This window comes from Balearica regulorum, chromosome 12 (genome assembly GCF_011004875.1).
Source record: "Balearica regulorum gibbericeps isolate bBalReg1 chromosome 12, bBalReg1.pri, whole genome shotgun sequence".
NCBI classification, from domain to species: domain Eukaryota; kingdom Metazoa; phylum Chordata; class Aves; order Gruiformes; family Gruidae; genus Balearica; species Balearica regulorum.
Genome location: NC_046195.1, coordinates 16,241,730 through 16,264,176, shown reverse-complemented (window position 1 = coordinate 16,264,176; position 22,447 = coordinate 16,241,730). Strand labels below are relative to the sequence as shown.

The following is a 22,447-nucleotide window of genomic DNA, read 5'->3' as shown; positions in this document are numbered from 1 at the left end:
CCTGGGGCTGGAGACGTTGCTGACCGCTACGACTGCAGTGCCAGACCGTGGCAGCTGTACGTAAACACGGTGCTTGTACCCCTGAGAACATAGAGGCTGGACCCCCCTTTCCTGTGTGCACCCCTGCTGTTATTCCAAGCTGGGAACTAAGTGTACACGGCTCCAACTATGCCCTTGGTTGCTCCAGTTCTCCCAGTATTTATTGGGACCATGGGCAGGACACAGCTGGGGACATGCAGGTAGTGAGAAGGTTGTTACCGCACTGGCAGGCAATGCCATATGTATTTTTAATTTTATTTCTGTCTAAGGAGAATTAATGCCTGAAGAGTTTATCGAAGCAATGCTGATGTTTTTCTCTCTGTTCTTGCACCCCAAAAGAAGCAACAAATCCTTTTGATGGCGATTCAGGATGCTGAGCAGGTTTAGGGTATGGCTTGCTGTGGTCTGGCAGGAGAGGAGAACAGCTCACTTGGTCTCTATAAGTGCTGGCACAAGATCAACGTTTAAGGGGGTGTTCAGAGATGTTTGAAAGGCAACGAAGAGGACCTGATGAGAGATGCATGTGTTACGAGCATGCTGTTTTAGCTACAAAAGCGTGGGAAGAGCAGAGGTCCAACAGGGTCTGGTTTTGTGGCTGTGTATTGCTGAACTTTAAGATTATCGTTTGAAACACCATTGTCTAATTCATTGAACATCGTGATTAGAAAGATGCTGTTGGGGTTTCTTCAGGGCACAGCAGAGGAGCAGACTGGGAGCGGGGTGACCGGGGAACCAGGTGTGAACGTGATAGAGCAGGAAGAGTTTGTGTTTGTGTCTTTCCACCTACTCACCCACTGCGTGCTCCAGCTATTACTTGTTTCCTAGTGGGTTCCCACATCCCTGTGATGACTTGTATTTTCATTTGTTGGCTCCCTCCTCTCCTTTGTTTTGTATCTGTCCACCTCAATGCAGAAGAGAGAGAAGTGGCTTTGTCTGTAGAGTAGAAACAGCATTTTATTGTCCCTGATATCCTGCTCAGAAATTCAAGGTTCTGGAAGATGATGCTTGTGTCATCAGACCTGTGAGGAGGAGAAAGAAGAGGTTTGGGAAGATATGAGAAGAAAATGGTTCCCATCCCCCATAGCAACCTTGATCTGGAGATGATCCCAAAAATTATGGGGGCCGTAAGTCCTGAACAGCCTTGTGTGGTTGGTAAATGATTGCGATAGACCGGCTCCATTTCAGGATAAATTTAGAAAATGCAAATAAGTGATTTCCCAGAACTGCTGGGTTTTTGGCCTCAGGCATGGGTAAGCTGCATACTTTAGTCTCTGGAGCAGATCTGCTAGAGGTAGTGACGTTTGTAGTGGAGATGGAAGTTTGAACAGATTATTGTAGGAGACGACTTTGTAAACTGCTGTGTCAGAGGCAGCCAAAGCGATGGCTTTGTCTTTGGGTTGTGTTACAGAGTCTGCGGTCACGCTCACTTGCAGCTTGCAGTGAGTTCTGCAGAGACAAGCCTTCCTTCCATATCACTTGTCCTGATCTGAGATGCTGTTTTTAGCTGTAACGAAAACATTGCTTGATGAAGTAGTCTCCATGACTCTGCTTTTGTATTTAAAATGAAACAGATGGTATCTGTTTTTGCTCTTGAGTGCATTTCATAGATTCACCTTAAATTTCTTTTGTTTACTGATGAGACACCCAAGTTGACATTGAGTTCTGTGTTGGACCTACAGCTCCACATCCCAAGCAGGGCATCTTTCTTGTTAGATAAGACTATGAAAACAAAACAAAGGGAAAAGTGCGTTTCATAACAGATAGTTACTCTTATGAAATGCACGTCATAGTATTTGGCAAACATATTTACCACAGTTTGTAGCTATATATTTTTTTTTTAAAATGTGTAATTAACTTTAGGGCCTGAGAAATGCTTGGGTTTAGGAGTGCAGACCCTTTGTGGTAGGAAATACTGGATATGCGTCTGCAAACAGCTGTTGAAGGACCAAGCCAATTTTTCTCTCTTGTATGATTTCCTACTGCATAGTGTGTTGATCAATGGACTGAAAAGTTAGAATTAAATATTTTGAAGCCAGTTGTTAAATATTCAGTCTGATATTGAAGAGTAGGTTATGCAATCCTGAATTCAGTTCAGTGTCCGAACTCACTGCGGTTATGTTTGTGCAAAGCACTGTAAGTGGTTTGTCATCATTTCTACATCAGATGAACTTTAACTCTTTCCTTCAGTGTCAAAAGCATTCCAATTAGCAAGTGATCTATAAAATTTCCTTATATAACAAGCATATTTTTTTTTCTACTTTTGTGGGGATTTTGGAACAGTTGGAAACACCTGAATTATCAATGCAGTGTTTGTTAAATATTTTTCAAATTTACAAATGGTTGATTTGTTTTAATCCATTCTAGACAAACTAATTGCATGTTTTCCAAGTCTCCTATACAATGCATATTGATGGTTACAAAAACAATTAGGAGCCAGAAAGTGTTTCTATGCACTAATGTTTTGTATATCACTAAAGATTGTGGGTGCAAAGTTGATTGTACGTATACAAAGCCTCTGTTACCCCACACTTCCACAAATTTCATTGAAGTTTTATTTTGTCAAATTTCTAAGATGTCTTGGGTTTAGATGGTGGTGACTGCATGAAGTCTGGCTGCTAAGTTCTCACAGGAGGGATTGTTGGCTTGATTTAAATTGCCTGTGCTATGGCCGCGTTGTGCACTCATCACCGGCATCCTGTCCCAGTAGGCACTGTTCCTTGTTTACCCCCGGTCACAGCCTGTCTGATCTCGTGCTTTCAGTGTGATATTAATAATAGCAGTAAGAATTCAGAGTTTGAATAAGGATGTAAGGTTAAAATTCAGTTTAGTTTTTTATTTGCCTTACAGATAAGAGCATCTAAATTCTAGCACTTCCTAGCTCTTCACTGCAACCATAATACTAGGGGCTTTTTTATTCAAGAAGGGGGAAAAAAAAGTGGTTTGTTTTTTTGTTTTTTGTTTATCAGATGAATCTAAGGGCTGATGCTTTCAGAATAAACCCGCAGCTGTTGTCAGGCTTGCAGTAAGACCATAAGAGCTGGCAACACTACTGAGTTTGGTTTGTTTCAGCCAAAGTCCAGCTCGGAAATCTGGAGGGGATATCCCCAGGAAATAACACCTTGAGTTCCCACACCGCCTTCCTTGCCCATTTGTAAAACTGTGGGATAAATCTTCCTAACACGAGGTTCTGCTTAACCCACTGAGGCTTTTTTGTTGTTCCTCTGATCTCTTCCTTCTCCTCTTCCTCTCCCCTCCATTCAAAGCCTGTTATCTCTGTACCGGAAAACACGCCTGCCAGGGGCACTGGCACCGCTGAATTTCAAACCCTTGTCACCGAGCACCGTTTCTACAACTTTTGAAGGCGAGTGGAGCTTTTACTCGGGTTTTTTTGTTCTTTCTCACTTATCTTCCCTTCTCTTAAAAATATCTCGCCCGTATCTGCAGGAAGCCGGGAGCCATGCTGTGTTGGTGCAGGCTTTCCTCTCGCTCTTTCCGCTGCTCGCTGGCTCGGGGCCATCCTATCTGCCCCCCCTCTGCGAGACGGGAAGAGATTCAGCACACGAGTACAGCTCGGCTCCTCCTTCACCAGGGACGGGTCTACTTGGGCAATGCTGGCAGGTTCAAAAAATGCTACCTGTCGTCTTGTTTTACGTGCCAAATGGGCAGGAGGTGATGCTGTGATTTAAGCAACCTAATCAGCTCCCAGATCGAGCAGGGCATGGCCTTGAGAGTATTTTGGAGGTTGGTTTGCTTCTCCTCTCACCCCATTTGGGGTTGACATCCGGATAAAGGGCTGCCTGGGAAGTCTGTCCTTTCTTGAAGCCAGCAATTTCCCCTCTGGGTTTACGTCCATGGGACAGACGACTGCAGCAGAAGCAGCAGGGACCAGAGCTGGAGGACTTCTTCCAGGCTTTGTCAGTGGGACACGGCATGGTTGTGCCGAGAGTGGAGCTAGTGAACGCTGTCAACCTTATCGGTCAGTCCTTCTTTTTTTTTTAACCAAGCAAGACACTTTCTTCTGCAAAAGTTGGGCTTGGAGATTATGGCAATGAAATTTTCCGTTCACTGGTATCTTCTACGTATTTTGATGTCAAGTTGTTGAAAAGGGAGGATGAGAAACAATTGACCCAGGATGGTTAAACCTCCTAAGATGATGGATTTTCCTTGTTGCTGGCAAACTGCAGCAAACTGAATTTTTGTGCTGAAGGGAAGCAGATTTTCAGGCTTCTTGAATGCTGAAGTTTCTATGTACATTTTTGTTAATAAATCTTCAGTAAATATTTGCATATCTGTTTTTATCTCCTAGTAGACTAGTTTGGGTATGCAGTTGTATACAATTACGGCAGAAATTCCTAATCTGTACAAAATAAGCATCTTTCACAACCACGGAGTACGAAACACATGACTGCAAAGCTTCCCCTCGCCCCGGAAAGAAGTGTATTTTTATCATCTCAATAAAACCCAGGGCTTGCAGTCAGGCACACGGGCGAGACACAAACAATTAAGCTCAATGTATGAAGACAAATGCGCAGGAGTGTCTTCTCGTGTGATCTACGTGGAAGTGATTGCCCGGACAACAGAAATAGTGGTGTGCAAAAAAGTTAACGCTTGCGAATACCCATTTGTCCTCTCTGTGCAGACCACCAGTGCGGGGATGCAGCGCTGTACGAAAGGATGATTTGAAGGCACCAATAGATTGAGCCATCCGCTACTTTACTGCTTAATTCTGTGCGACGTAGGTGACGGCTGCTAAAAATGAGAGCTTGGAGTTTTTTGTAGTTGGCTGGATGGGAGAAAGATCTTGGGTTTTTCAAAAGGTTTAAAGCCCTTTATAGAGTGTCACACAAATTGGTAGCTTGAATATGAAAAGAAATTGTCATCTTTGTAAGCAGAAGTGATTATTTGATCCGTCTGGGCCGTGTGAAGGTGGCAAACTGCCGGAGGGGTGGGCACGCTCGCGGTGTTGCAGGGGGCTCTGCCTGTCATCTCGCTCCAGATTTTGAGGCTTTTGAAGGCGCTGAGGATCCTTTAAGTCTCAAGTCGTGCAAGCTGCTTTGCGGGTGCTGATTTGAAGATGCCCGTAAGTGTTCTTGAAGCTGATGAGAAAGTGGAGCAGACTCATCGTGCTCGGTTCTTTTAAACTGGCTGCTGTTGTTCTCTGTGAGTGGGTGAATACGGGTTTTGTGCCGACTGCCTCGTCGCGCTGCGAGAGCGGCCCTGGCCACAGTAGTTGCTCATATGTGACAGCTGAAAAGAAAAATACTCCAGACAGAAATGTCTGTGTTTCCTTAATAAAGGAAGGTCATTTCTTTAGTCACTTGTAACAGCTCAGTTGACTTCAGTGCCTCCATGGATTTATTATAATCACCGTCGAAGACTGGATGATTCCTTCTGTTTCCCTGTAGAAATATTGATTCTGTTTAAATCAAGACTAATTCTACTGAAGTCAATTGAGTTAAATGGAGGTGAAGGGTGGAAGACGGAGTTTCACTTTGTCTAATTTCCTTGCAGATTTAGCCCAAAATGAGTCACAGGAGGGGGTGGGTGGTTGTGCCGGGGCAGAGCAGGTACAACCACTGCCACCACCGTCACCTGCACAGGTTTCTCTGCTGCGTGATGAACCATCTGACCCTTTCCCCACCCTGCTCTGCCCATTCCTGTTGCCAGTTGTGGTATCGTTAGCTTGTTAAGATTCTGCTTTCTAAATTGCATGGCTTCCCAGGGAGGTAGCCCTGTGGTTTGCCTGAGCCCAGGGGGTCACTTGCCCGTTAGAAAGGTTTGCTACTTTTAAAGTAAGAAATCAGTCAGCGAAGATGCTGAAAACTATGTTGATGGTATACATGTCTGTATACGTATCTTCTTGAATTCCTTAATTATTTGCGTACAATCTCTGTCCCAGGCCCCTTCTAGGGAAATCTGTAGCTGTGCTGCAAAGGGAGATCTGGAGGTGTCTGTCGTGGCCGGGGCTGTCTCCGTGGCGGGGAGGGATGTGCTCTCAGCTGGGGCTGGTCTCGGTAGGTGCAGCCCTGGTAAAAGGAATACAGAGACATTTCCATTTCTTACCTCCCTGAGCAGGTCAGCGTAAGCCCCTGTTCTGTAACGTTCTGCTCGGCTCCACATCTCTCCAGGGGGATGCGGCGCTCGAGAGGATGCTGTGCGAGCTGCTCTGGCCCGGGCCAACGAAAACAGATTTTGGGTTTCCTGAATCAGTTCTGATTTAATATTAAATCTGTAAACCTGAAGCTTTAGATGAACACCTTGATAAGATAAATGTTTCCTCACCCTCTTAAAGGGGCAGTGTACTCTCTGTCCAGCTCGGTGACGCCTGAAGAATTACCGCTTTGAGTTGCGAGCCTGTGCAAAATCAAGGTTTGACATTTGAAAAGAGATGACTAAATAGAAATTTCTATTGAATACATGTAACTGCTGAGTTATTTTTTCATTCTGGTCTACGATGGCATCTTTTTTTTTTCTTTTGTTTTCTTTCTTTCCTTTTGATTGGTAAAAAGAAAATCCATATATTGCTGCAAAAACAGAGCTGTCTCACAAGATTGAGAACGTCTTGCACCGAAGCAGTTTCACAGAGCAAGCTAAACTCATTTCAGGAGTGCAAAAATTGCTACAAATTTGATGGCTGTCGGGTGTTTGAAGTGGTGTGCTGGTTTCAGTGTAGAAGTAGCATCTGTACCACGATAATCCTCATTCCCTCTAACTTGTCCCTCTGCAGTCTGTCTTTCAGGTGTCTGTTTTTCTGCAACAGCTACTTTGGTGTTCTTCGCCTGCAATAAATTCCGCTTTGAAAAGCAATTGTTGTGCCCTTTGCCACTAGTCTCATAGTCTGGGGAAAAAAGCAGGTCTCTGTACCTGAGAGAGACCTTGTGAAATAAAGCTTGTGGCTGGCATGAACTCTAAATCACATTAATTTTCAAGACCGAGAAGTGTGCGTGTGTATTTGTCTGTCTGGCCCTGGAGCCGGTGCTCTGTTTCTCTCGGGCCGTTGATTAGATGACTGTCCAGAGTGAAGAACAGCGTGCGTGTCCTGCAATGCAGCATCCCTCCTCGCCTGCAGGTTAACCTACGCTTGTTTTATTGCAGAGAGGAAGCCAGGGAACCGGACTCCTGGAGCACCTTGTCACATACCGTGCACTCGGGGGACTACAGCGTGAAGTACCACCGCGGGCTCGATGTTTATATGCTGACGGCTGAAGCCAAGGAGGGGGTAGCGGCCAGCTTGGAGAGTGACATACGGCACCTTCAGATGCACATGCAGAGCCACCAGCACATGGTAAGGAAAAGGCTGAGATGATGAAGGAGAAGCAGAGCTGGCTGGTTGCTGGTTCATAAGCAGCCTGGCACCAGGGTGGACTTCCCCACATAGGCACCCTTCAGGAGTGTATTTACCTCGATGTTTTCTCTGGGTGTCATTAGCAAACATCCTGGTGAACCCCTGCCTGTTTTCTTCTTGTTTGAGCACAGGAAGATCTGATAAAGCTGTACTAGGCAGAAAATTTTTCTGTCTCAGAAGAGAAGTAGGCTTGGGGCTGTGCACCGCTGCCTCTGCTGAGCCTCGTGGGCTCTCTCTGCTCCCAGCTCCTACCTTCTCCATGAGGTTGGGACCTGCTTGGATGGGCAGGGAAACCTCCCTGGAGGGGGGCTGGCTGCCAGACGCTGCGGAGGGACATCAGGCAGCGTAAGGCAGGCTCCGGAGCGGGGCTGGGGCTGCGGGGGCTGCGCACGGTGTGTATGTGTCTGTTTAGGTGGAAAGTTCAGGGTCAGAGAGGAGACTGAGGGCAAGGTTCTGGGTGGCGGGTGATGGCGAAAACAGACGTTTCCTTAGTGCCTTGGTGTAGGACTCAGAGGATGAGTCTGCCCTGGCTATGTGGGATATGTGTCCATAGTGGTCCCCTTGCTGTGCTCCTCTGTGGTCCAACCGCCGTGGGGTCCCAGGAGCTGTGGGGCTGTGGATGTGCTTCCTCTCGCTGCTTTAAAATAGTTGCTATAGGGGTTTGGTTGGGACGGGAAGGTGAAACAGTGGGAGGGACACTTCTGTGCCACTTCTCAGAAACACCCGTGCATCTTGCGCAGCTGGCATCACTTGGGGGTGTGCCTTCATCAGCTCGTACATCTGCCGTTACAGAAGCGTGGGTTCTAAATAACAGGATATTCTTGTTCCTTTAACTAAGGAAAGGGAGAATCGTCGTCTGCAGGCCGGGGGCTGGGGGGACGTTCAGAGGTACGGGCCACCCTGAGCTGTTTCCACCCTTCCCTGGGCGCCTGAGATGTTTAATTACTCCCGATCTCAACATGAGCTGGTGGCAGGAGTGGCAGGCTCAGGCTAACTGTGAAATCGCTTCCCCTTTCCATCAGAAGACGCTAAAGCACGGCCAGCATATCCAGCTCGCCGCTTGTTTGCTCGTGCGAATGCCAGATGGGTACATTTTGCCTGACAATGAAATCAGAAAAGGCTATGTTTAGACTTTTTCTTTCCAGCACTGTTTCACTTCACATCTAATCGGATTTGAATTTGGAAAGCAGCCCTGTAATTATTCCATCTCGGTTCATTTGAGGTCAGTTAAAAACCAGTTGGCTTCCTTTGGAGACGGCTCTATTTTTCAGGCTATCGGCAGAGTGACTTCACTGTGAGGATGCTGGGGCTGACGCAGTCCCTCCTTTTGAAAAACTTGCTTGTTCCCAAGCAAGCATCGCTGTTGTCTGGGTCTGTCCATCCTGGCTGCGAACCAGCAGTGTGGTCTCCGTGCTCTGCTGCGGGTTTATAGCTACCAGACGGCCGGCATGCCGTTTGATCCTGTTTCTTTGGCTCTGCAAAAAATAGCTGCAGCCTGCGGGTACCGCTGCACGCAGAGCCCTGCATCCCGTCCCTGGTGCTACGTGATGGGTGGAGGTGTCCTGCTGCCTGCCTCCGATGCTAAACTGTCTTGGGATGCCTCAAAAACAGGGAGCTCTGGCATAGGTGACAGCATACATGGGAGCTGGGTTGCAGGATTATTTTAAATAGGAGATTTACAGCAAACACCAGAAGTACGTTTAGTGGTCTGTGATTCGGTGGTGCTGCTCATTGTTTGCAAACCTCAGTGTGGAAAGACGACTAAACGCAATATCCTCAATGTAGCAGTGCCAGTTTTAGCCGTGATTTGTATATGCAATACTCAGAAGTTCCCTGTGATGCATCAGTTAACATATTGGCTGTTTTAATATTGTGGAAGAAAAGGGTGTTCAAGCTGACACTTTTACTATGAAAATCTATTTCTCTGAGAACTAGAGTCTAAAAAAAAAAATTTCAGGGACCTGTTAGCCAAGTTAGGCTTCTAGGATGCATGTATTATCTGGAGTGTTTTTACAAATAAATGCAAAAAATATCAGGTTTGAAATAGTTCATTAGAGTTTTGTATTTGTGGAGAGTTGCAGTCACTTACTGAGAAACGAGCGTGACCTCCAAAAGCTTACGGTGCAAAACCCCAAGCCTGCCACAGAAAATCAAGGGAGCTCTGTGGGGTGTACATTGAAGGATTGAGATCGCTCGTTAATTTAACAAGTCACTTTTTCTAAGATGTGAATGTTGATATGCAGCAAAGAGAATAAAAAAAGAAGATATTGAAACAGACAGTTCTTTTCAAGCAAAGGTTTGATTGTATCAAACTATAAAAGCTTGGGGGATCCTTGACAAAGCAGATGCTCTGTAAGGAAAATGCAGATTAGAGAGGAATTGAGTGTGTTGCTGCTGTTCCACGATAATGCACATATTAATTTTAATAGTATGTCATCATTTTCAAATTTTTATTTCCATGTAGGAAGTAAATTTCAGATATTTAATTATGCATGCAATTCTCAGGAATAGATTAGATGATTAGTTCAGTCCTAGGAATAGGAGACAAGTGGGCAGTATTAGTGTTTGGACATCATCAGCCAATCCCCATGTCTGAAGTAGCATTTCCATCAATATAGAGAAAATTGAGCAATGCTGATGAGAACTGGGGAGTGCCATCGGGCAGGGATCTGAAGTTGCTCTGGAGCAGCATTTGCTCAAGTCCTTGGGGACTAGGCTGGTATGTATTTGCATTATTTGGTAGACTGAATTCTGCTGTTTACTGATCTTGAATTTAAGTGCACTCAAGAAATATTACTACAGGTGCTTGAACAGCAATTACAAAGATTACGGTTCTCAGTGTTGGCAGATGGTGTAACAAGGAGGTAGAGAGACAAATTTCAGCTTTGCGGTATTCAGACTGGCCATTAGGAAAACTTCTTTATGGGAGGGTGGTGTGGCATGGGAACAGATTGTGCAGAGACGTGATGGGTACTTCATCATCGGAGGTTTTGGGGACTTGGCAAGATAAAGTCATGGTTGACCTGATGTTGTGTTGGCGATAGTCCAGCTTCGAGCAGGAGGTTGGATTAGATGACCTCCAGATGCTCCTTCCAGCCAACATTTCTCTCATTCTAATAATTTCAGTATTATTGCATAACAAAACCAACATATAAAATAGCCACTGCAGTATATTTGTAACTGTCACAGGTGACCAGGTAGAGGTACAGAGGGAGCAGGAGTCACGTGGAATAGGATTATGTAGATCCAGATCTTGTAGGAGGTGGAGACGGTGTAAATGAGTGACAGAGCAAAGTAATCTTTTTTTTTTTTTTGGTCTTGTTACAGAGTTTAAGGCAGCAGACAGAGCCTGTGCTGAGGGATTCTGGAGACAGCTGTGCTAAAGGAGCAGAGCCAGATGGTCACCCCACCGCTACCTCTCAGAGCCTAGAAGAAATGGCAAGAGAAGGAAGGCAGGAAAGTCTGTCTGATCCTGTTCACCTGGATGTCGGGCAGCTCTCGGACCAAACCCACCAGGAGGAGAAATGCAACAGTGGGAGTTTGGGAGCTTTTAATGATGTGCCAAATGACTTGCTGAGCCTGGAGGATGCAAAGAGCCCAGAATGCTTCTGTGAAAGTAAAAATACAGTGTTGTTGAGTAAAAAGGAAGAGGAGGGGCCAGTCTCTGCTGAAGGCTCCGGGACTACATCAGATGAGGAGGACTACACAGTGAGCCTGTGTGCAAGTGTAAACGGTGCCGTAAATCCTCCATCCTGTGGAAATACAAATGAGGAGGCTGGAATGACATCTGCTGGAGTTGTTCTGGAGCAAGCCAGCTTGTGCAGCACAGCTAGTCCCCACCAGGAAGCTCAGGCTGCCGAGGGGTGTGCAGCTGGCAGTACTGTCACCGTGGTTGAAACTGCAGGTGAAGCCCCAGCTTCCTTGGAGGGCGTGGATGTGGCTATGGGCCAAACTGAATGCAGGAACTGTACAGGGGCGGCTGAGAGGGCTGCGGGCCACCAGCAGGTAGAGGATGGGATGGCTGAGACCGGTGAAAGGAGGACTGCAAACCTAGAAGAGCAGTTGCCAGCTAAGGAAGAATCAGCCAGTGCTGCTCAGCCCTTACTCGGTGACTTTAATGTCGGTGAGCATGCAGATGGGGAGGATGCAAATGTAGGAGAGGTACCGGCATGTGACGATACGAAAGCAGACGGTGGCACTGGTGATGTCTCTGTCGAGCTTTGCAAGACTGGCCATAACAAAGAGACTGGAGCAGACTCATGCACTGATCAGGTAAACAGTGGCTTCTTGGAAAGCCAAGATGATGCCTGTGTCGCAGCAAGGCAGGATGTCACTGCGAGTGCTGGAGCAGCGTTGCCAGCAGTGAATGGGGTGAAGGTTCCTGTGTGTGCATCAAAACCTGGTCCTGCTTTGGACATCCATAGCAGTGGAAAGAATGGGGAGCGAGAAGGGCAGGTGGGTTGCACAGATGGGAAATCCAGCCTGGCCTCATTGGAAGACTGTGTGGAAACTAATGGCTCTGATGCTAAACCTGAAAACGATGACGTTGGTGGATCTAGTCAAAGCAGTGCAGCATCTGCATGTTGCCAGGAGAGCAGTAATATCACTGAATGTGCAGCCGAAGCAGTGGAGGGCAGTGAAGCCCCTGGAGAGCAACCAGCAGGAACTGATACCAGCAGCAGTGATGGAGGAAGCACAAATTCTGCATGCGAAGGTCAGGAAGTTACTAGCTGTCGCCTGTCTGCTGAGCAAAGCATTGTTAAAGATGAAATGGGCGACAGCTTAAAACTGGACGCTGCTCAAGAGACCAAACGTGAGCCTGCATCGCTCCCTCCGGAGGATGCAAGCACATGCCCGGTAGAAAAAGAGCCTGCACAAACTGAAGCAGAGATAGCGGAGAGTGCTTCGGAGCAGGAGGGGCCGAGAGGTGAGATAGAATCACTCGCTCCCCTACCCAGAGGAGAGGGACCGGCTGTGAGTCAGGAGGGAGATGCAGCAGTGGCACCTCCCGGGCAGGAGGCAGCTCTGCAAGGTAACGACCCTGGCTTAGCTCCGTGTGCCAAGGGCGCAGACTGTGTGGAGGATAATTTATTGGGCACACCCTCTGTAATTCATAATGAGGAATCTAAACAAAACCAGGAAGCAGTGGCGGCAGCAGCAGGCTTGGCAGAGCTCACCCAGCAGCGCGGCGGGGAGCATGGCAGGTTAGCTGCCGGAGCCGGCTGGCCTGGGGACCATGCAGGGGACGAGGGCTCTCCAGAGCAGAGCCTCTCACAGCAGGCTGAAGGAGGCAAAGCTGAGCCTGACCGGGAGGCTTGTGCAAACGGCCAGGAGCAGGTTTTGTCGGAGGAACTTCTCGACGTGGTTGTGAAATCCTCTGCCTGCAGTCAGGGAGGGCCCGCGGCAAGCAACAACGATGTGGATGCTGGGCTGAAAGGGACGGTCCCTGCCAAAGAAGCCTGCGAGAACGGGGCCATGGGTGCAGGAGAAGGCACCATGCACGGACCAACATCGGCAGGCGAGTCACCAGGTGCGGAGAGTGACCCTTGTCCAGATGCGGGGCTGAACAGGGAACACGATCCCAGTCAAACCCACCAGCGAATCTCCCCGCGCAGCAGCACCCCCGAATTAAAGGATGCTTCAGAAATGGGAGCCCCAAGCGATGCCTGTGGGGGCAAGGAAGTGTTAAGGCCAGTGGCAATAACCCCTGTCGCAGCGTATCCGGAAGAGCAGGAGGATATGGAAAGTGTACTTCCCCGGGCAGCGCTTCAGCCCATCGCAGAAGAGCCCACGTGCGACAGCGACTCCAGCACCGACACTGTTTATCCAGCCAGCAAGAGTGATGCTGGTCCCACTGCGAAAGCAGCTCAGGGGGAGGTCTTGGCTGACCCCGATGGAAAGCAAAGCCGAGCCGTACCCGAATTGCCCTTCTCGCCCTGTTCGTGCCGTTTACATGCTGTTGAGTCACTGGAAAATGTGGGAGTAAAGAGTTTGGTTTCGGCAGATGATGGCTTCTCTCTGGATAAAGTTCCTAAAATGGTAAAAAGTTTTGATGCAGTCGTTTTTGCATCAGAGACACCTTGTTCCACTGAATTACCAGCTGCAGAAAAAGTGGGGCTTGAGCCCCAGGCTGCAGTGGATGTGGGAACCAGCCTGAATGGAGAAATGGATTTAAGTTCCTTGACAACAAAGAGGAGCATCGACCCAGTAGTGCAAGGAGTGGAGTCTGTTACAGGTAGGAAAAATCACTTGGTTTCCTACTTAAGTTTTTTCTTTGTAGGTGTGCCTCTAGCATCTCGTCACCAAAGAAGGGGAAATAAGAGCAGGATGTCTGCCTTGTAGAGGAAGCGTAGGTGTTTGGGTCTTTCTTCTAAGAAAGAAGAAATCTGAAGTTACTTATTAGAACTTTCAGTTCAAGTGCATGTCGCTTGGCTGGCACTGGAGGTAAGGACAGGACATCATCTCCTGTGCATTTGTGCAGAAGAATTTCTAGCACGTGAGTCCTGCCTGGAGAAGGAATGAATGGGAGGGAGCTACGTGGATTGCTGTATCTTCGAGTTAGACACTTTCACGTGGGCCTGAGCACTATTATCACTATTCCTTCGCTTCTCCACTTTATTTCTGATAACATGGAGTCAGAGAGTACAAGAGGGCTCTCTTGCGTTTTCTTTGCTTGTCTGCTTGAAACAGCTGCCAGCGTTCTGAACTGTGTAAAGCCACTTCCTAATTGGTGGTATTAGGTCATTTAAAAGAGCCAGCAAGCCCTACCCCTACCGCCTTTTCCTGGCTGCACAGTTTTTTTTGTCAGGCGGAGCAGCCGGTGGTGTTTTCCAGTGCGTTTAAGCAGTACTGGAACTCAGATGATGAATTTTGCTTGCTGCAGTCGGCTGGGAAGCGGGACAGGCGTTCCCTGTGGATGAGTGGTGATGGGGGAGAGCGGTGGCACTTGGGGGACAGCATAGACGTCTGGTGCCCGCGTGACAAGAGCTAATAGAAAACGTCACCAGGTAACTTCAGAAAGGGAAATAAAGGGATAAATTGAATGAAAGAGAAATGGGTTGTTTGCTCCAGTCTGGAAGTAAATCATAGGTGAATTTGCTACTGAAGCATGGTGCTAATCTGATCTTTATATTCCACCTGTTCAGGCAGCTGTTAAATGGAAGCAGCTGAACTTTTTCAGTTGCCATTTATTTCTTTGCTATGAGCAAATGATACAGTGCCTCTTGCTTTCCCAGCACCAAACAAACAAAACATTTAAATTATTAAAAAATCTGCCGTGATATAAATGATGAAGTTGTAAAGCTATAAAGCTATTTCACTGCTTTAATGCTGGGAGCTGTTTCTTCAGTCTAAATACAGAATGGGGTGATGGCAGAGGATTTGTTCTGATACGATAGCAGAATAACTGGGGGCAGGGGAAAGGATTGATTTTTTGGGGGGGTCAGTGGTGGGTCCAGCAAATCTTTTTTTTTTTTTTTTTTTTTGTTGAGTTCAGAATTTTTAGAAAGCTTGTCTCGAGAGATAACCAGTAAACATTAGTCAGGAGATCATTAGTAAATAAGTAGAAAGATTTAAAGGTGGATTAGAAAGCTGTTTTCAGAAAGAAACTTATTTTAGTGCTGTGGCGGATTGACAGTTGAATAGGGTGGGAGTGGCTGTAAGTCAATACCTGGCAGGGCTCCTTTCTTCTGGGAGCATCCCGCTCTGCTGGCTCCAACCGACTGTCCAGGCCTTTATCTCTGGTTGGATTCTTGGAGGCACGATGTGATCTAGGCGAGGTTTTAAAAGGAGAAGGGAATAAACAGCCCAATAAGATAGTGACTGAAGTAGGAAAGTAATATTAAGGCATCATTCTGTGTTAGGGTATGGAAAGAGGAGAGGGGAAAGGAGGTGATGCTGTGACAGGTTTACAGTGCCTAAGGATTTCGGGATAAAAGGTCTTGGAGTCCAATGGTCTGTCCTCTTCGTAAGGAAAAATTGTTTATTTGCAATGGAGTGCTGCACAAAGCAAAACTTGAGCTGGAATATCTTCTGTTGAAGAACTTCAGGATTGCTCTGAGGCATGTTACAGATGCCCAAATAAAATAGTAGCTTAAAGCAGAGACAAGTGACTGCTATGAATCCAAGCTCACTATTTGAAATATTTCTAAAATTCACCTCCTATAAAGCAGCATCTAGAAGTCTATGGCAGTAATTCAGAACAGATTTATCAGAACAGATTTATCGTTTATTACTATTGCTGTGTACATTCCTCACGCCGATGTCTAAGCTTTGGGTAGCGCGTTTTGTGCAAGCAGTTCAGTGGCAGCCTTCAATTCTTGGTGTCAGTTCTTTGCTGTGTCGGTGCTGGGGAGTTTTCCCTGCAGCCCGGGCTTGTACAGAATGTTTTGTAGCCATGTGGGAGTCATCAGTGCTCAGTAGAATGAATCAGATCCCTTTTTGATAGACTACAATGAAGCCTTCCCAAAGGAAGTGTAGGTCACGAGGATGTTTCTCAGAAACGCGTGTGGTCGGAGGGTTTTATTGTCATGCTAATTTGTCAGAGATGTAACTGGCTGATAATTGCTGTTGCCATTACTCCAAATCATCGAGCTCTTTAATTTTTTTATTTATATTGTGAAATTGCTCCCAAATATGTACCTGCTTATCTCATTGCCTCCGCTTAATTTCAGCCTACCCCCAAAACGGAGACTTCACAGGGGTAATTGCCTTATCCCGACAGATATCCAGTGACTGATCACAACACTGAAGGAAGGCGGTGAAGCTAGAAGATCCTACTTTCATAAGGCTCTTAGCTTTAGACTGAGAACTGCATTACAGCTGAGTAATGGGTTCTGCAAGCACGTTGTTGGCAAGTCAGGCAGATAGATGCTACTCATTAAAAAAGCAGGCAGTTAGGATATGAAATCATACCACAGCAGCTAGGCTGGGTGAGAAGAGAAGAAATGGCATGTGTTTATGCTGCAAAAACACCTCCAAGTAGATACAGCTTCTTGGCAGAAAGCGACCCTGGCATGGTTAGGTTGTATGGTGGGGGTTTGGCATCTTAAATTAACAAATACTGTAATCACTGCTCCCTAGCTCTTCTCCTGGGGGAAATATCCCTGGTGTAGCTCTTGTAGATCTCAGCATTTAAAGAAAACATTCATTACCAGATAGAAGAATATCACCTTATTTTGAATGTTACCAGCCTTCACCTCATTCTCCTCAATGATATTTTCCCTATGGAAAAGCACTTCCGACACTTTCCTTCCCCGGTCGAGTAGCAGGATGACCCAATAACAGACGTCACTGATGACACCACACATGCGATGAGGTACGCTGTGCCCCGGAGACCTCTGTGATTGCATTATAGTGCTTTTCGTTTGGGATGTGTTTCTTAATAAATGTTTAGGAAGAAGTAGCAGAGTGCAAAAATTGTCCCCATGAATTTCATCCTGAGGACACATGGTTTGGTCCTCCAATTCTTACCCAGCATGGAGTGTCACTACGCTGCTTGCTTCCCCCATCCTCAGTGCCCCAAAGGTTTCTTCCTGGCGTCTTCTGTCTTTGGACCAAGGTCTCGGCCATCATGGCATTGCCAAGACCCCAAGCAGATCTCGTCACAACCGTTATCTCTGCTTTGCCAACAAATGGGACTTGCAGAAATTTGTAGCGTTATCTCTGATTTCTGAGAGTCTGCCCGCAAACTCATCTAATAGAGACAAAAATCATGCCAATTTGACTTAATGAAGTTGGATTAGTTTATCAATAGAACATTACTAAATCAGATAGTCCCAAAATCAAGGGTGGGCTTTAATGCCAATGGAAAACTATTGGTGACAGCAATTTCCCCGTGAAGATGGGAGGCTCCTCTTGCTAAATCTCTGCACGGGTAAAGTCACTGCAAACATATGTTGCCCTTAAGAAGGCGTTGTCATCCATCCAGTGTTTGTTTTTAGTAGAAATGAGAGAGGGAGCGGGATTAGAGGAGATTTAGCCCTAACACAGCCACTCTCCATCTGGGTGGCTTTGGTCAAATCACTTCACTCCCCTAAAAGTGTCTTGTGTGTCATTAGCTTAGGGTTGACAGAGTATTAGGATGTTGACTTTATGCCAGGGAAAGGTAGACAGAAGGGAACCCCTGTGGAATGGTGACTAATGAAGTCTTTGCAGGGCAGAAAAAGCAGCTGGGACATGGTGTTTGTAGCGCTGCAGTGGTGACACCATCGTGAGAGCATGAGGAAAGGGAAAATCAGCTGGGACTTTGTAAATTCCAGCAGAAAAGGGTTTGCCTTCCTAGTCCAGGGACCTAATGGTCACCCCTAAGGCAGCGCAGGTGGGCTGAATTTTTGAAGCTTGTGACAATTTTTTTTTTTTTTCAACATTGAAAATACTAGTTGAGAAGGCAAGGCTGGTTTCTTGCATTATCTTCAGGTTATGGTAGGAGGAAAAACAGCAAAAATTTTGCTTCTTTTAACTAGATGAGTGGGATCCAAGAAATTACATGGGCAAATACATGCAGATGTGCTCAGCCTCATCGAGAGCCTTTCAGGATTTTTACCCCGTGCTTGCTGCTGTTTCATAGTTTCCTTCAGTCCCAGACACGATAGTTGTTAAAACTAATAACAAACAAGCAGCAAAGTCGGGAATGAAACCAGATGTTGGAAGTCCAGTGGACTTGTTGAAGGGGTTTTGGGGTTGGATTTTTCTTTTTTTTTTTCTGTTGAGACTGGTTTGAATAAACAGAAAAATATCAGCAGCGCTGAAAGAAGTTTGTTTTTAAATTGCCTGTGCGAACCCTCTGTTTTCACAGGGAAGTTGGAAATGAAAACTGAAGACGAGGTGGATTTTCAGAAAGACCGTGACGAGAGCGCAGCCCGCGAGGAAGCGGTGAGTGCCACTTACACGTTGTCACCTTGTCTTTTTCTGTGCTTTTTAAAGCAATGTTGCCGCTGCTGTGGCTCGCCACCTAGCCTGCTGGTTTCCTTTCTGTAGGCTTTGCAAAGCTGAACGGCGTCCACCACCATGACGTTGTTTTAGTCTTTTAAAAATAGCGTGGGAAGCCACGTTTATTTGTCTCAGTCGGTGACGTAGAGATTGCCCCAGCAGGTTCCTCGCGAGGCACAGTAGTACCGAGATTTGTACATAATTTGATAAAGGCGATGCCCCGTAATGCGCTCGGGGTCGGCGATGCTGTCTGGGGGCTGGCAGCGCCCTCGAGCTCCCCGTGCCCGGCTGCCACGTGCGGGGTCCTGCGAGTCGCTCTGTCCCCTCTCAGCTTCGCCCCTCCAGGGAGCTTTTGGCAGAGGGGACCGTGGCTGCGGTCGGTGTTGGTACCTGCACGGGCTCAGAGGTCTAAAGGCATCGCTGGGCGAGAGTGTTGGTGCCTTTACTGGAAGAAAAATTAATTCATGGGAAGACATACAGGGATCGCTTGTGGGGGGGAAACCCCGTATTCCTCATGTCGGTGAAACAGTATAAAAAGGTCATGCCCAGGGATCAAAAGATCAATTGGCATTGTTGGGATTTTCTTTAAATATGCTTTGCCATATTTAAAGACTGTGATTAAAAGAAAAAAGGTGAATATTGGGCTTGACAGCAATGCAATTTTGGTTTAAAGCACCTCTAGTACATAGTCTGCTTTATCAAGAGCTGGTTTTTTTGGTCTTACCTTCCTGGCTGGATTTGCATTCCCACCTATATTTTATATATAGTTTCTTCTTCCTGTTCCAAAGTGCTTTGTAAATGATAAATTGCTCGCAGCCTGTGTTGGTGCACGTTGCTGTCGAGCAGCTGTGTTTGTGTGTTAGCGTACCATTATGAAGCTGTTAAAAGAGAAAATATTGCGGGGATGAGTTAACATCGCAGGGTGGAGCACCAAAAAACTTCGCTCATCCCACAGTAAAGCTCTTTAGGCTGCAGAACAGTCTTGCCAAAGCTTGTAATAAAATCAGGTTTATTTTGTTTTTAACAAGTTAAGGCTTAATTTCTGTAGCTGTTTGCTCAGTGAGTTGGCTGGGGACTAGAGCAAATAACTTTCCAAGGTAAAATTTGTGCTGTCTGATAAGTAAGTCTTTTGTTACTGGAATGTGTGAGTGTAAAGATACTGATGATTTTATTTTTTTTTACCAACTCTTTCTTAAAGTTAGTTTTCATGACTAATACTTAGGCATCTGGTAGTTAAGTAAGATATCTTTAGAAAATGCAAATGAAGGCTCTGCCTTTTCCTTTCAAACAGGGGAAAAAAGGAAAGAAACATTGAATTTGGCTTCCATTTTGCATGTTTTACAGGCATTTTGATTTTTTTTGTGTGCGCGCTTTCTTTTCTTCTTCCTCTCCCTCCCACCCGGTCAAACACCTCTTTAGAAATCTGGTTCAGGAATGGGAGTGCCAGGGGAATGGAAAGTTTGCTGCAGGACTGACAGGGTTTCCTGTTGCTAAGTTCAACAGAAACAAAATAACAACTGCACTATATTAAGGTCATTAAAAAAAAAAATCAGTGGATGACTTATAAATAGAGCTTAATTCACACACGTAGGTTGGGTAGGGAGGTGGCCGGTGAAAGCCATTGCATCTCCTGCCATGTTCTGTCTCTGCTTTATTTAGTGCTGACTTATTTTGTAGCCAGAAGTCTTTCAGGTGCTCATTGCTTTCTCATTACATACCCATTTTGTGGTTAGTAAAAGTGTTTTTCTTAACTTGTTGCAAATAGAAGTGTTGCTTGCACCTGGTTGGGAGCTGCAGGTATTTAGCAGTCTTGCCGGTGCTGTCAGCAACTTTGGACCTTGGGAAGTGTATTAACTCCCGGTTTATGGGTGAGAATTTTTATAAATATTGTTATTTATAAATACACAATGTGAAATGTTGTTTATATGCATAGGCTATTAGTATATATATGTATTCACACACATTTTGGAGCCTAAAAAGTGCAAGTTCTTGTATAGTGCAATCAGGCTGAATGACGGTAAGCGTGAGCACGCTGGAAAGAGAAGGGGGGGAAATTCCTTCTTCTGAGTTGGTTTCTGAAGGCTGAGAATTAGCTGGTTTTGTGATGCCAGCATTACATGCATAAGATTGCGCACACTTTCCCCTGTAGTTGTTTCAGAAGACTTTGCCTTAGAGAGGCTCTTGTGCGTGTCAGGGAAAAACTGCAGCTGAAGAATGTTTAGGAAAATAATGGTTTGTAGGGTTATAAGCACTGAAAAGAAAATAATGGAAAAAAATTTTCCAATTAGAATAGGTTTTTAAAGCATCTGTTTCTTAAATCTCCAGAATGTTTTATCAAAGATTTTATTTGTTCAGCTACAGAAATTCTGTAACCAGAGTTTCCCAAGCTCCCTTCATGTTGGGTGCCGGGCGCTCATCTGGTCCATAGCTTCCTGCTTTGTTTGGGGATCTTGAGTAGAGCTGGAGCAGGAACTTGATGTAATCTATTAAAATTAGACTTTAGCTTTTTTTAAATTGAATAACTTCAGATTCTTAACTCTGAGAAGTCTAGGTTGGCTTCCGCGTGCTGTGATACTAAAATAATTTAGAAATGGTGCCTTGTGGCTCCAGCATTATGAAAGTAAAGCAACGGTTTGAATTGAATGGTACCCTGATGTACTTCTCTCCTTGTGTCAATACCAGAAATCAGTTATAATTTCTTATTTGCTGAGTCTTTGTCTCCATGTGGCAGCATGGATAAGGTTGCACTGCTGGGTTCATCTGGCGGCTTCGGTTGTCTAAGCCTGTGGCTGATAAACTGTTGCTGGCTGACCCCAGAAACAGAGTTCACTGGGAAATAGCCTTCTCGTATTTATTAATTTTATTGTTAGTTCCTGTTGAATTTAATGCATCCTACCTTTACCACATGAATTAATTTTTAATTAATGTCTGTATATTCAGAAATTGCAGCTTCCCAGACAAACATGGCATTTCTAAATAACTTCACAGAGAATGAAGCTTGAAAAAGATTTGCACTTTCATCTCTCCACTGATCCAAGTGGTGCGGTAATGTGTGATATACGTTGCTGGTAGCAAGGTCGCTTTCTAGAGGAAAACTTGCAATATTTTCAGTCATGATTTGGAAGATGGAAGTATGTTTATAACACTCTAGGATGACATCAGGTTGGGAGGGGTTGCAGGCACTTGGGAGAACAGGGTCAGGGTTCAGAGTGACCTTAAGAAATTGGAGAGTGCATCCAGATAAGAGAGAAAAGCAACCACAGCGTGCTTCATTTGCAAAGAAATAGGCAAAATGCACATTTACGAAGTCAGGTTTAAGCTGGAGAGGGATGGGTAGAAAAAGTCCAAGGATTTTTAGCAGACTACAAAGGAATCATCAGTGAGATGCTATTGCAAAAGACATAAATCTTGTTTTGAGTGATATTAAAGGAGTGTCCTCCATAAGGAGGTGACTTACTCATGCATGGCACTGCGGAGGCATCATCAGTGTCATCGAATCTGGTTTTGGGTGCCCTGCTATGAGGAGGACACAGGTGTACTGGAAAGCATCCAGAAGGAAACAATGAGAAGAGATTAAGAAACATGAGAAGAGGTTGAAAGAATTAAATTTATTCAGTGCAAAAAAGAAAAAAAAAAAAAAAAAGAAAGCTATTGTACAATCTAGCAGTCTGCCAAGATGTAATAGTGGTTATTAAAGTTCCAGATTTCCATGGCAGCTTAATTTACTGATTTGCTAATTTGCCAGGATAATTTAGCCTGGATGTTGAGAAAACATCCTGTTATCATCGTGAAACTGTCGCAAGACCACCTAGGGAGGCTAGGAAATCTCCTTCCCTGGGAGTTCTTACAGATAAGATAGATGATGCTCTGTCAGGATGGAGCCCCAGGTCTGTTGTTGCCCATTGCTTTTGGTTTGTAGGCCCCCAGGTTTGTGCTTCGCTGAACAATGAGAAGAGGAGGGAGCAGCTTGGCCAGAGTCCGACAAGGTGTGCAAAGGAAAGGGGCAGGGATGGCCAGACTGTAGGACATGGAGGAGGGAAGAGGAGATGGGATACACTGGGTGGAAAAGGGCTTGTGGGAGAGAGGAGACACCCACAAGGCATTGAGATGGGTGTTGGGATGGACAGTAGGTGT

At 45.8% G+C, this 22,447-nt stretch overlaps 1 protein-coding gene across 10 annotated transcripts in view; it reads left to right on the top strand.

Annotated features, from left to right (window-relative positions):
• The window catches only part of AKAP13 (A-kinase anchoring protein 13), a 216,021-nt gene that overhangs the window by 107,507 nt on the left and 86,067 nt on the right, over positions 1–22,447 (top strand). For 9 of the 10 annotated variants that reach the window (XM_075764737.1, XM_075764735.1, XM_075764733.1 and 6 more), the window contains 3 exons: positions 7,135–7,324; positions 10,712–13,619; positions 18,180–18,256. In XM_075764737.1, the coding sequence (XP_075620852.1) occupies positions 7,135–7,324; positions 10,712–13,619; positions 18,180–18,256 (3,175 nt within the window). Of the gene's footprint in view, positions 1–7,134; positions 7,325–10,711; positions 13,620–14,252; positions 14,392–18,179; positions 18,257–22,447 lie in introns of those variants that run through there. The other variant, XM_075764744.1, reaches the window with a different exon arrangement.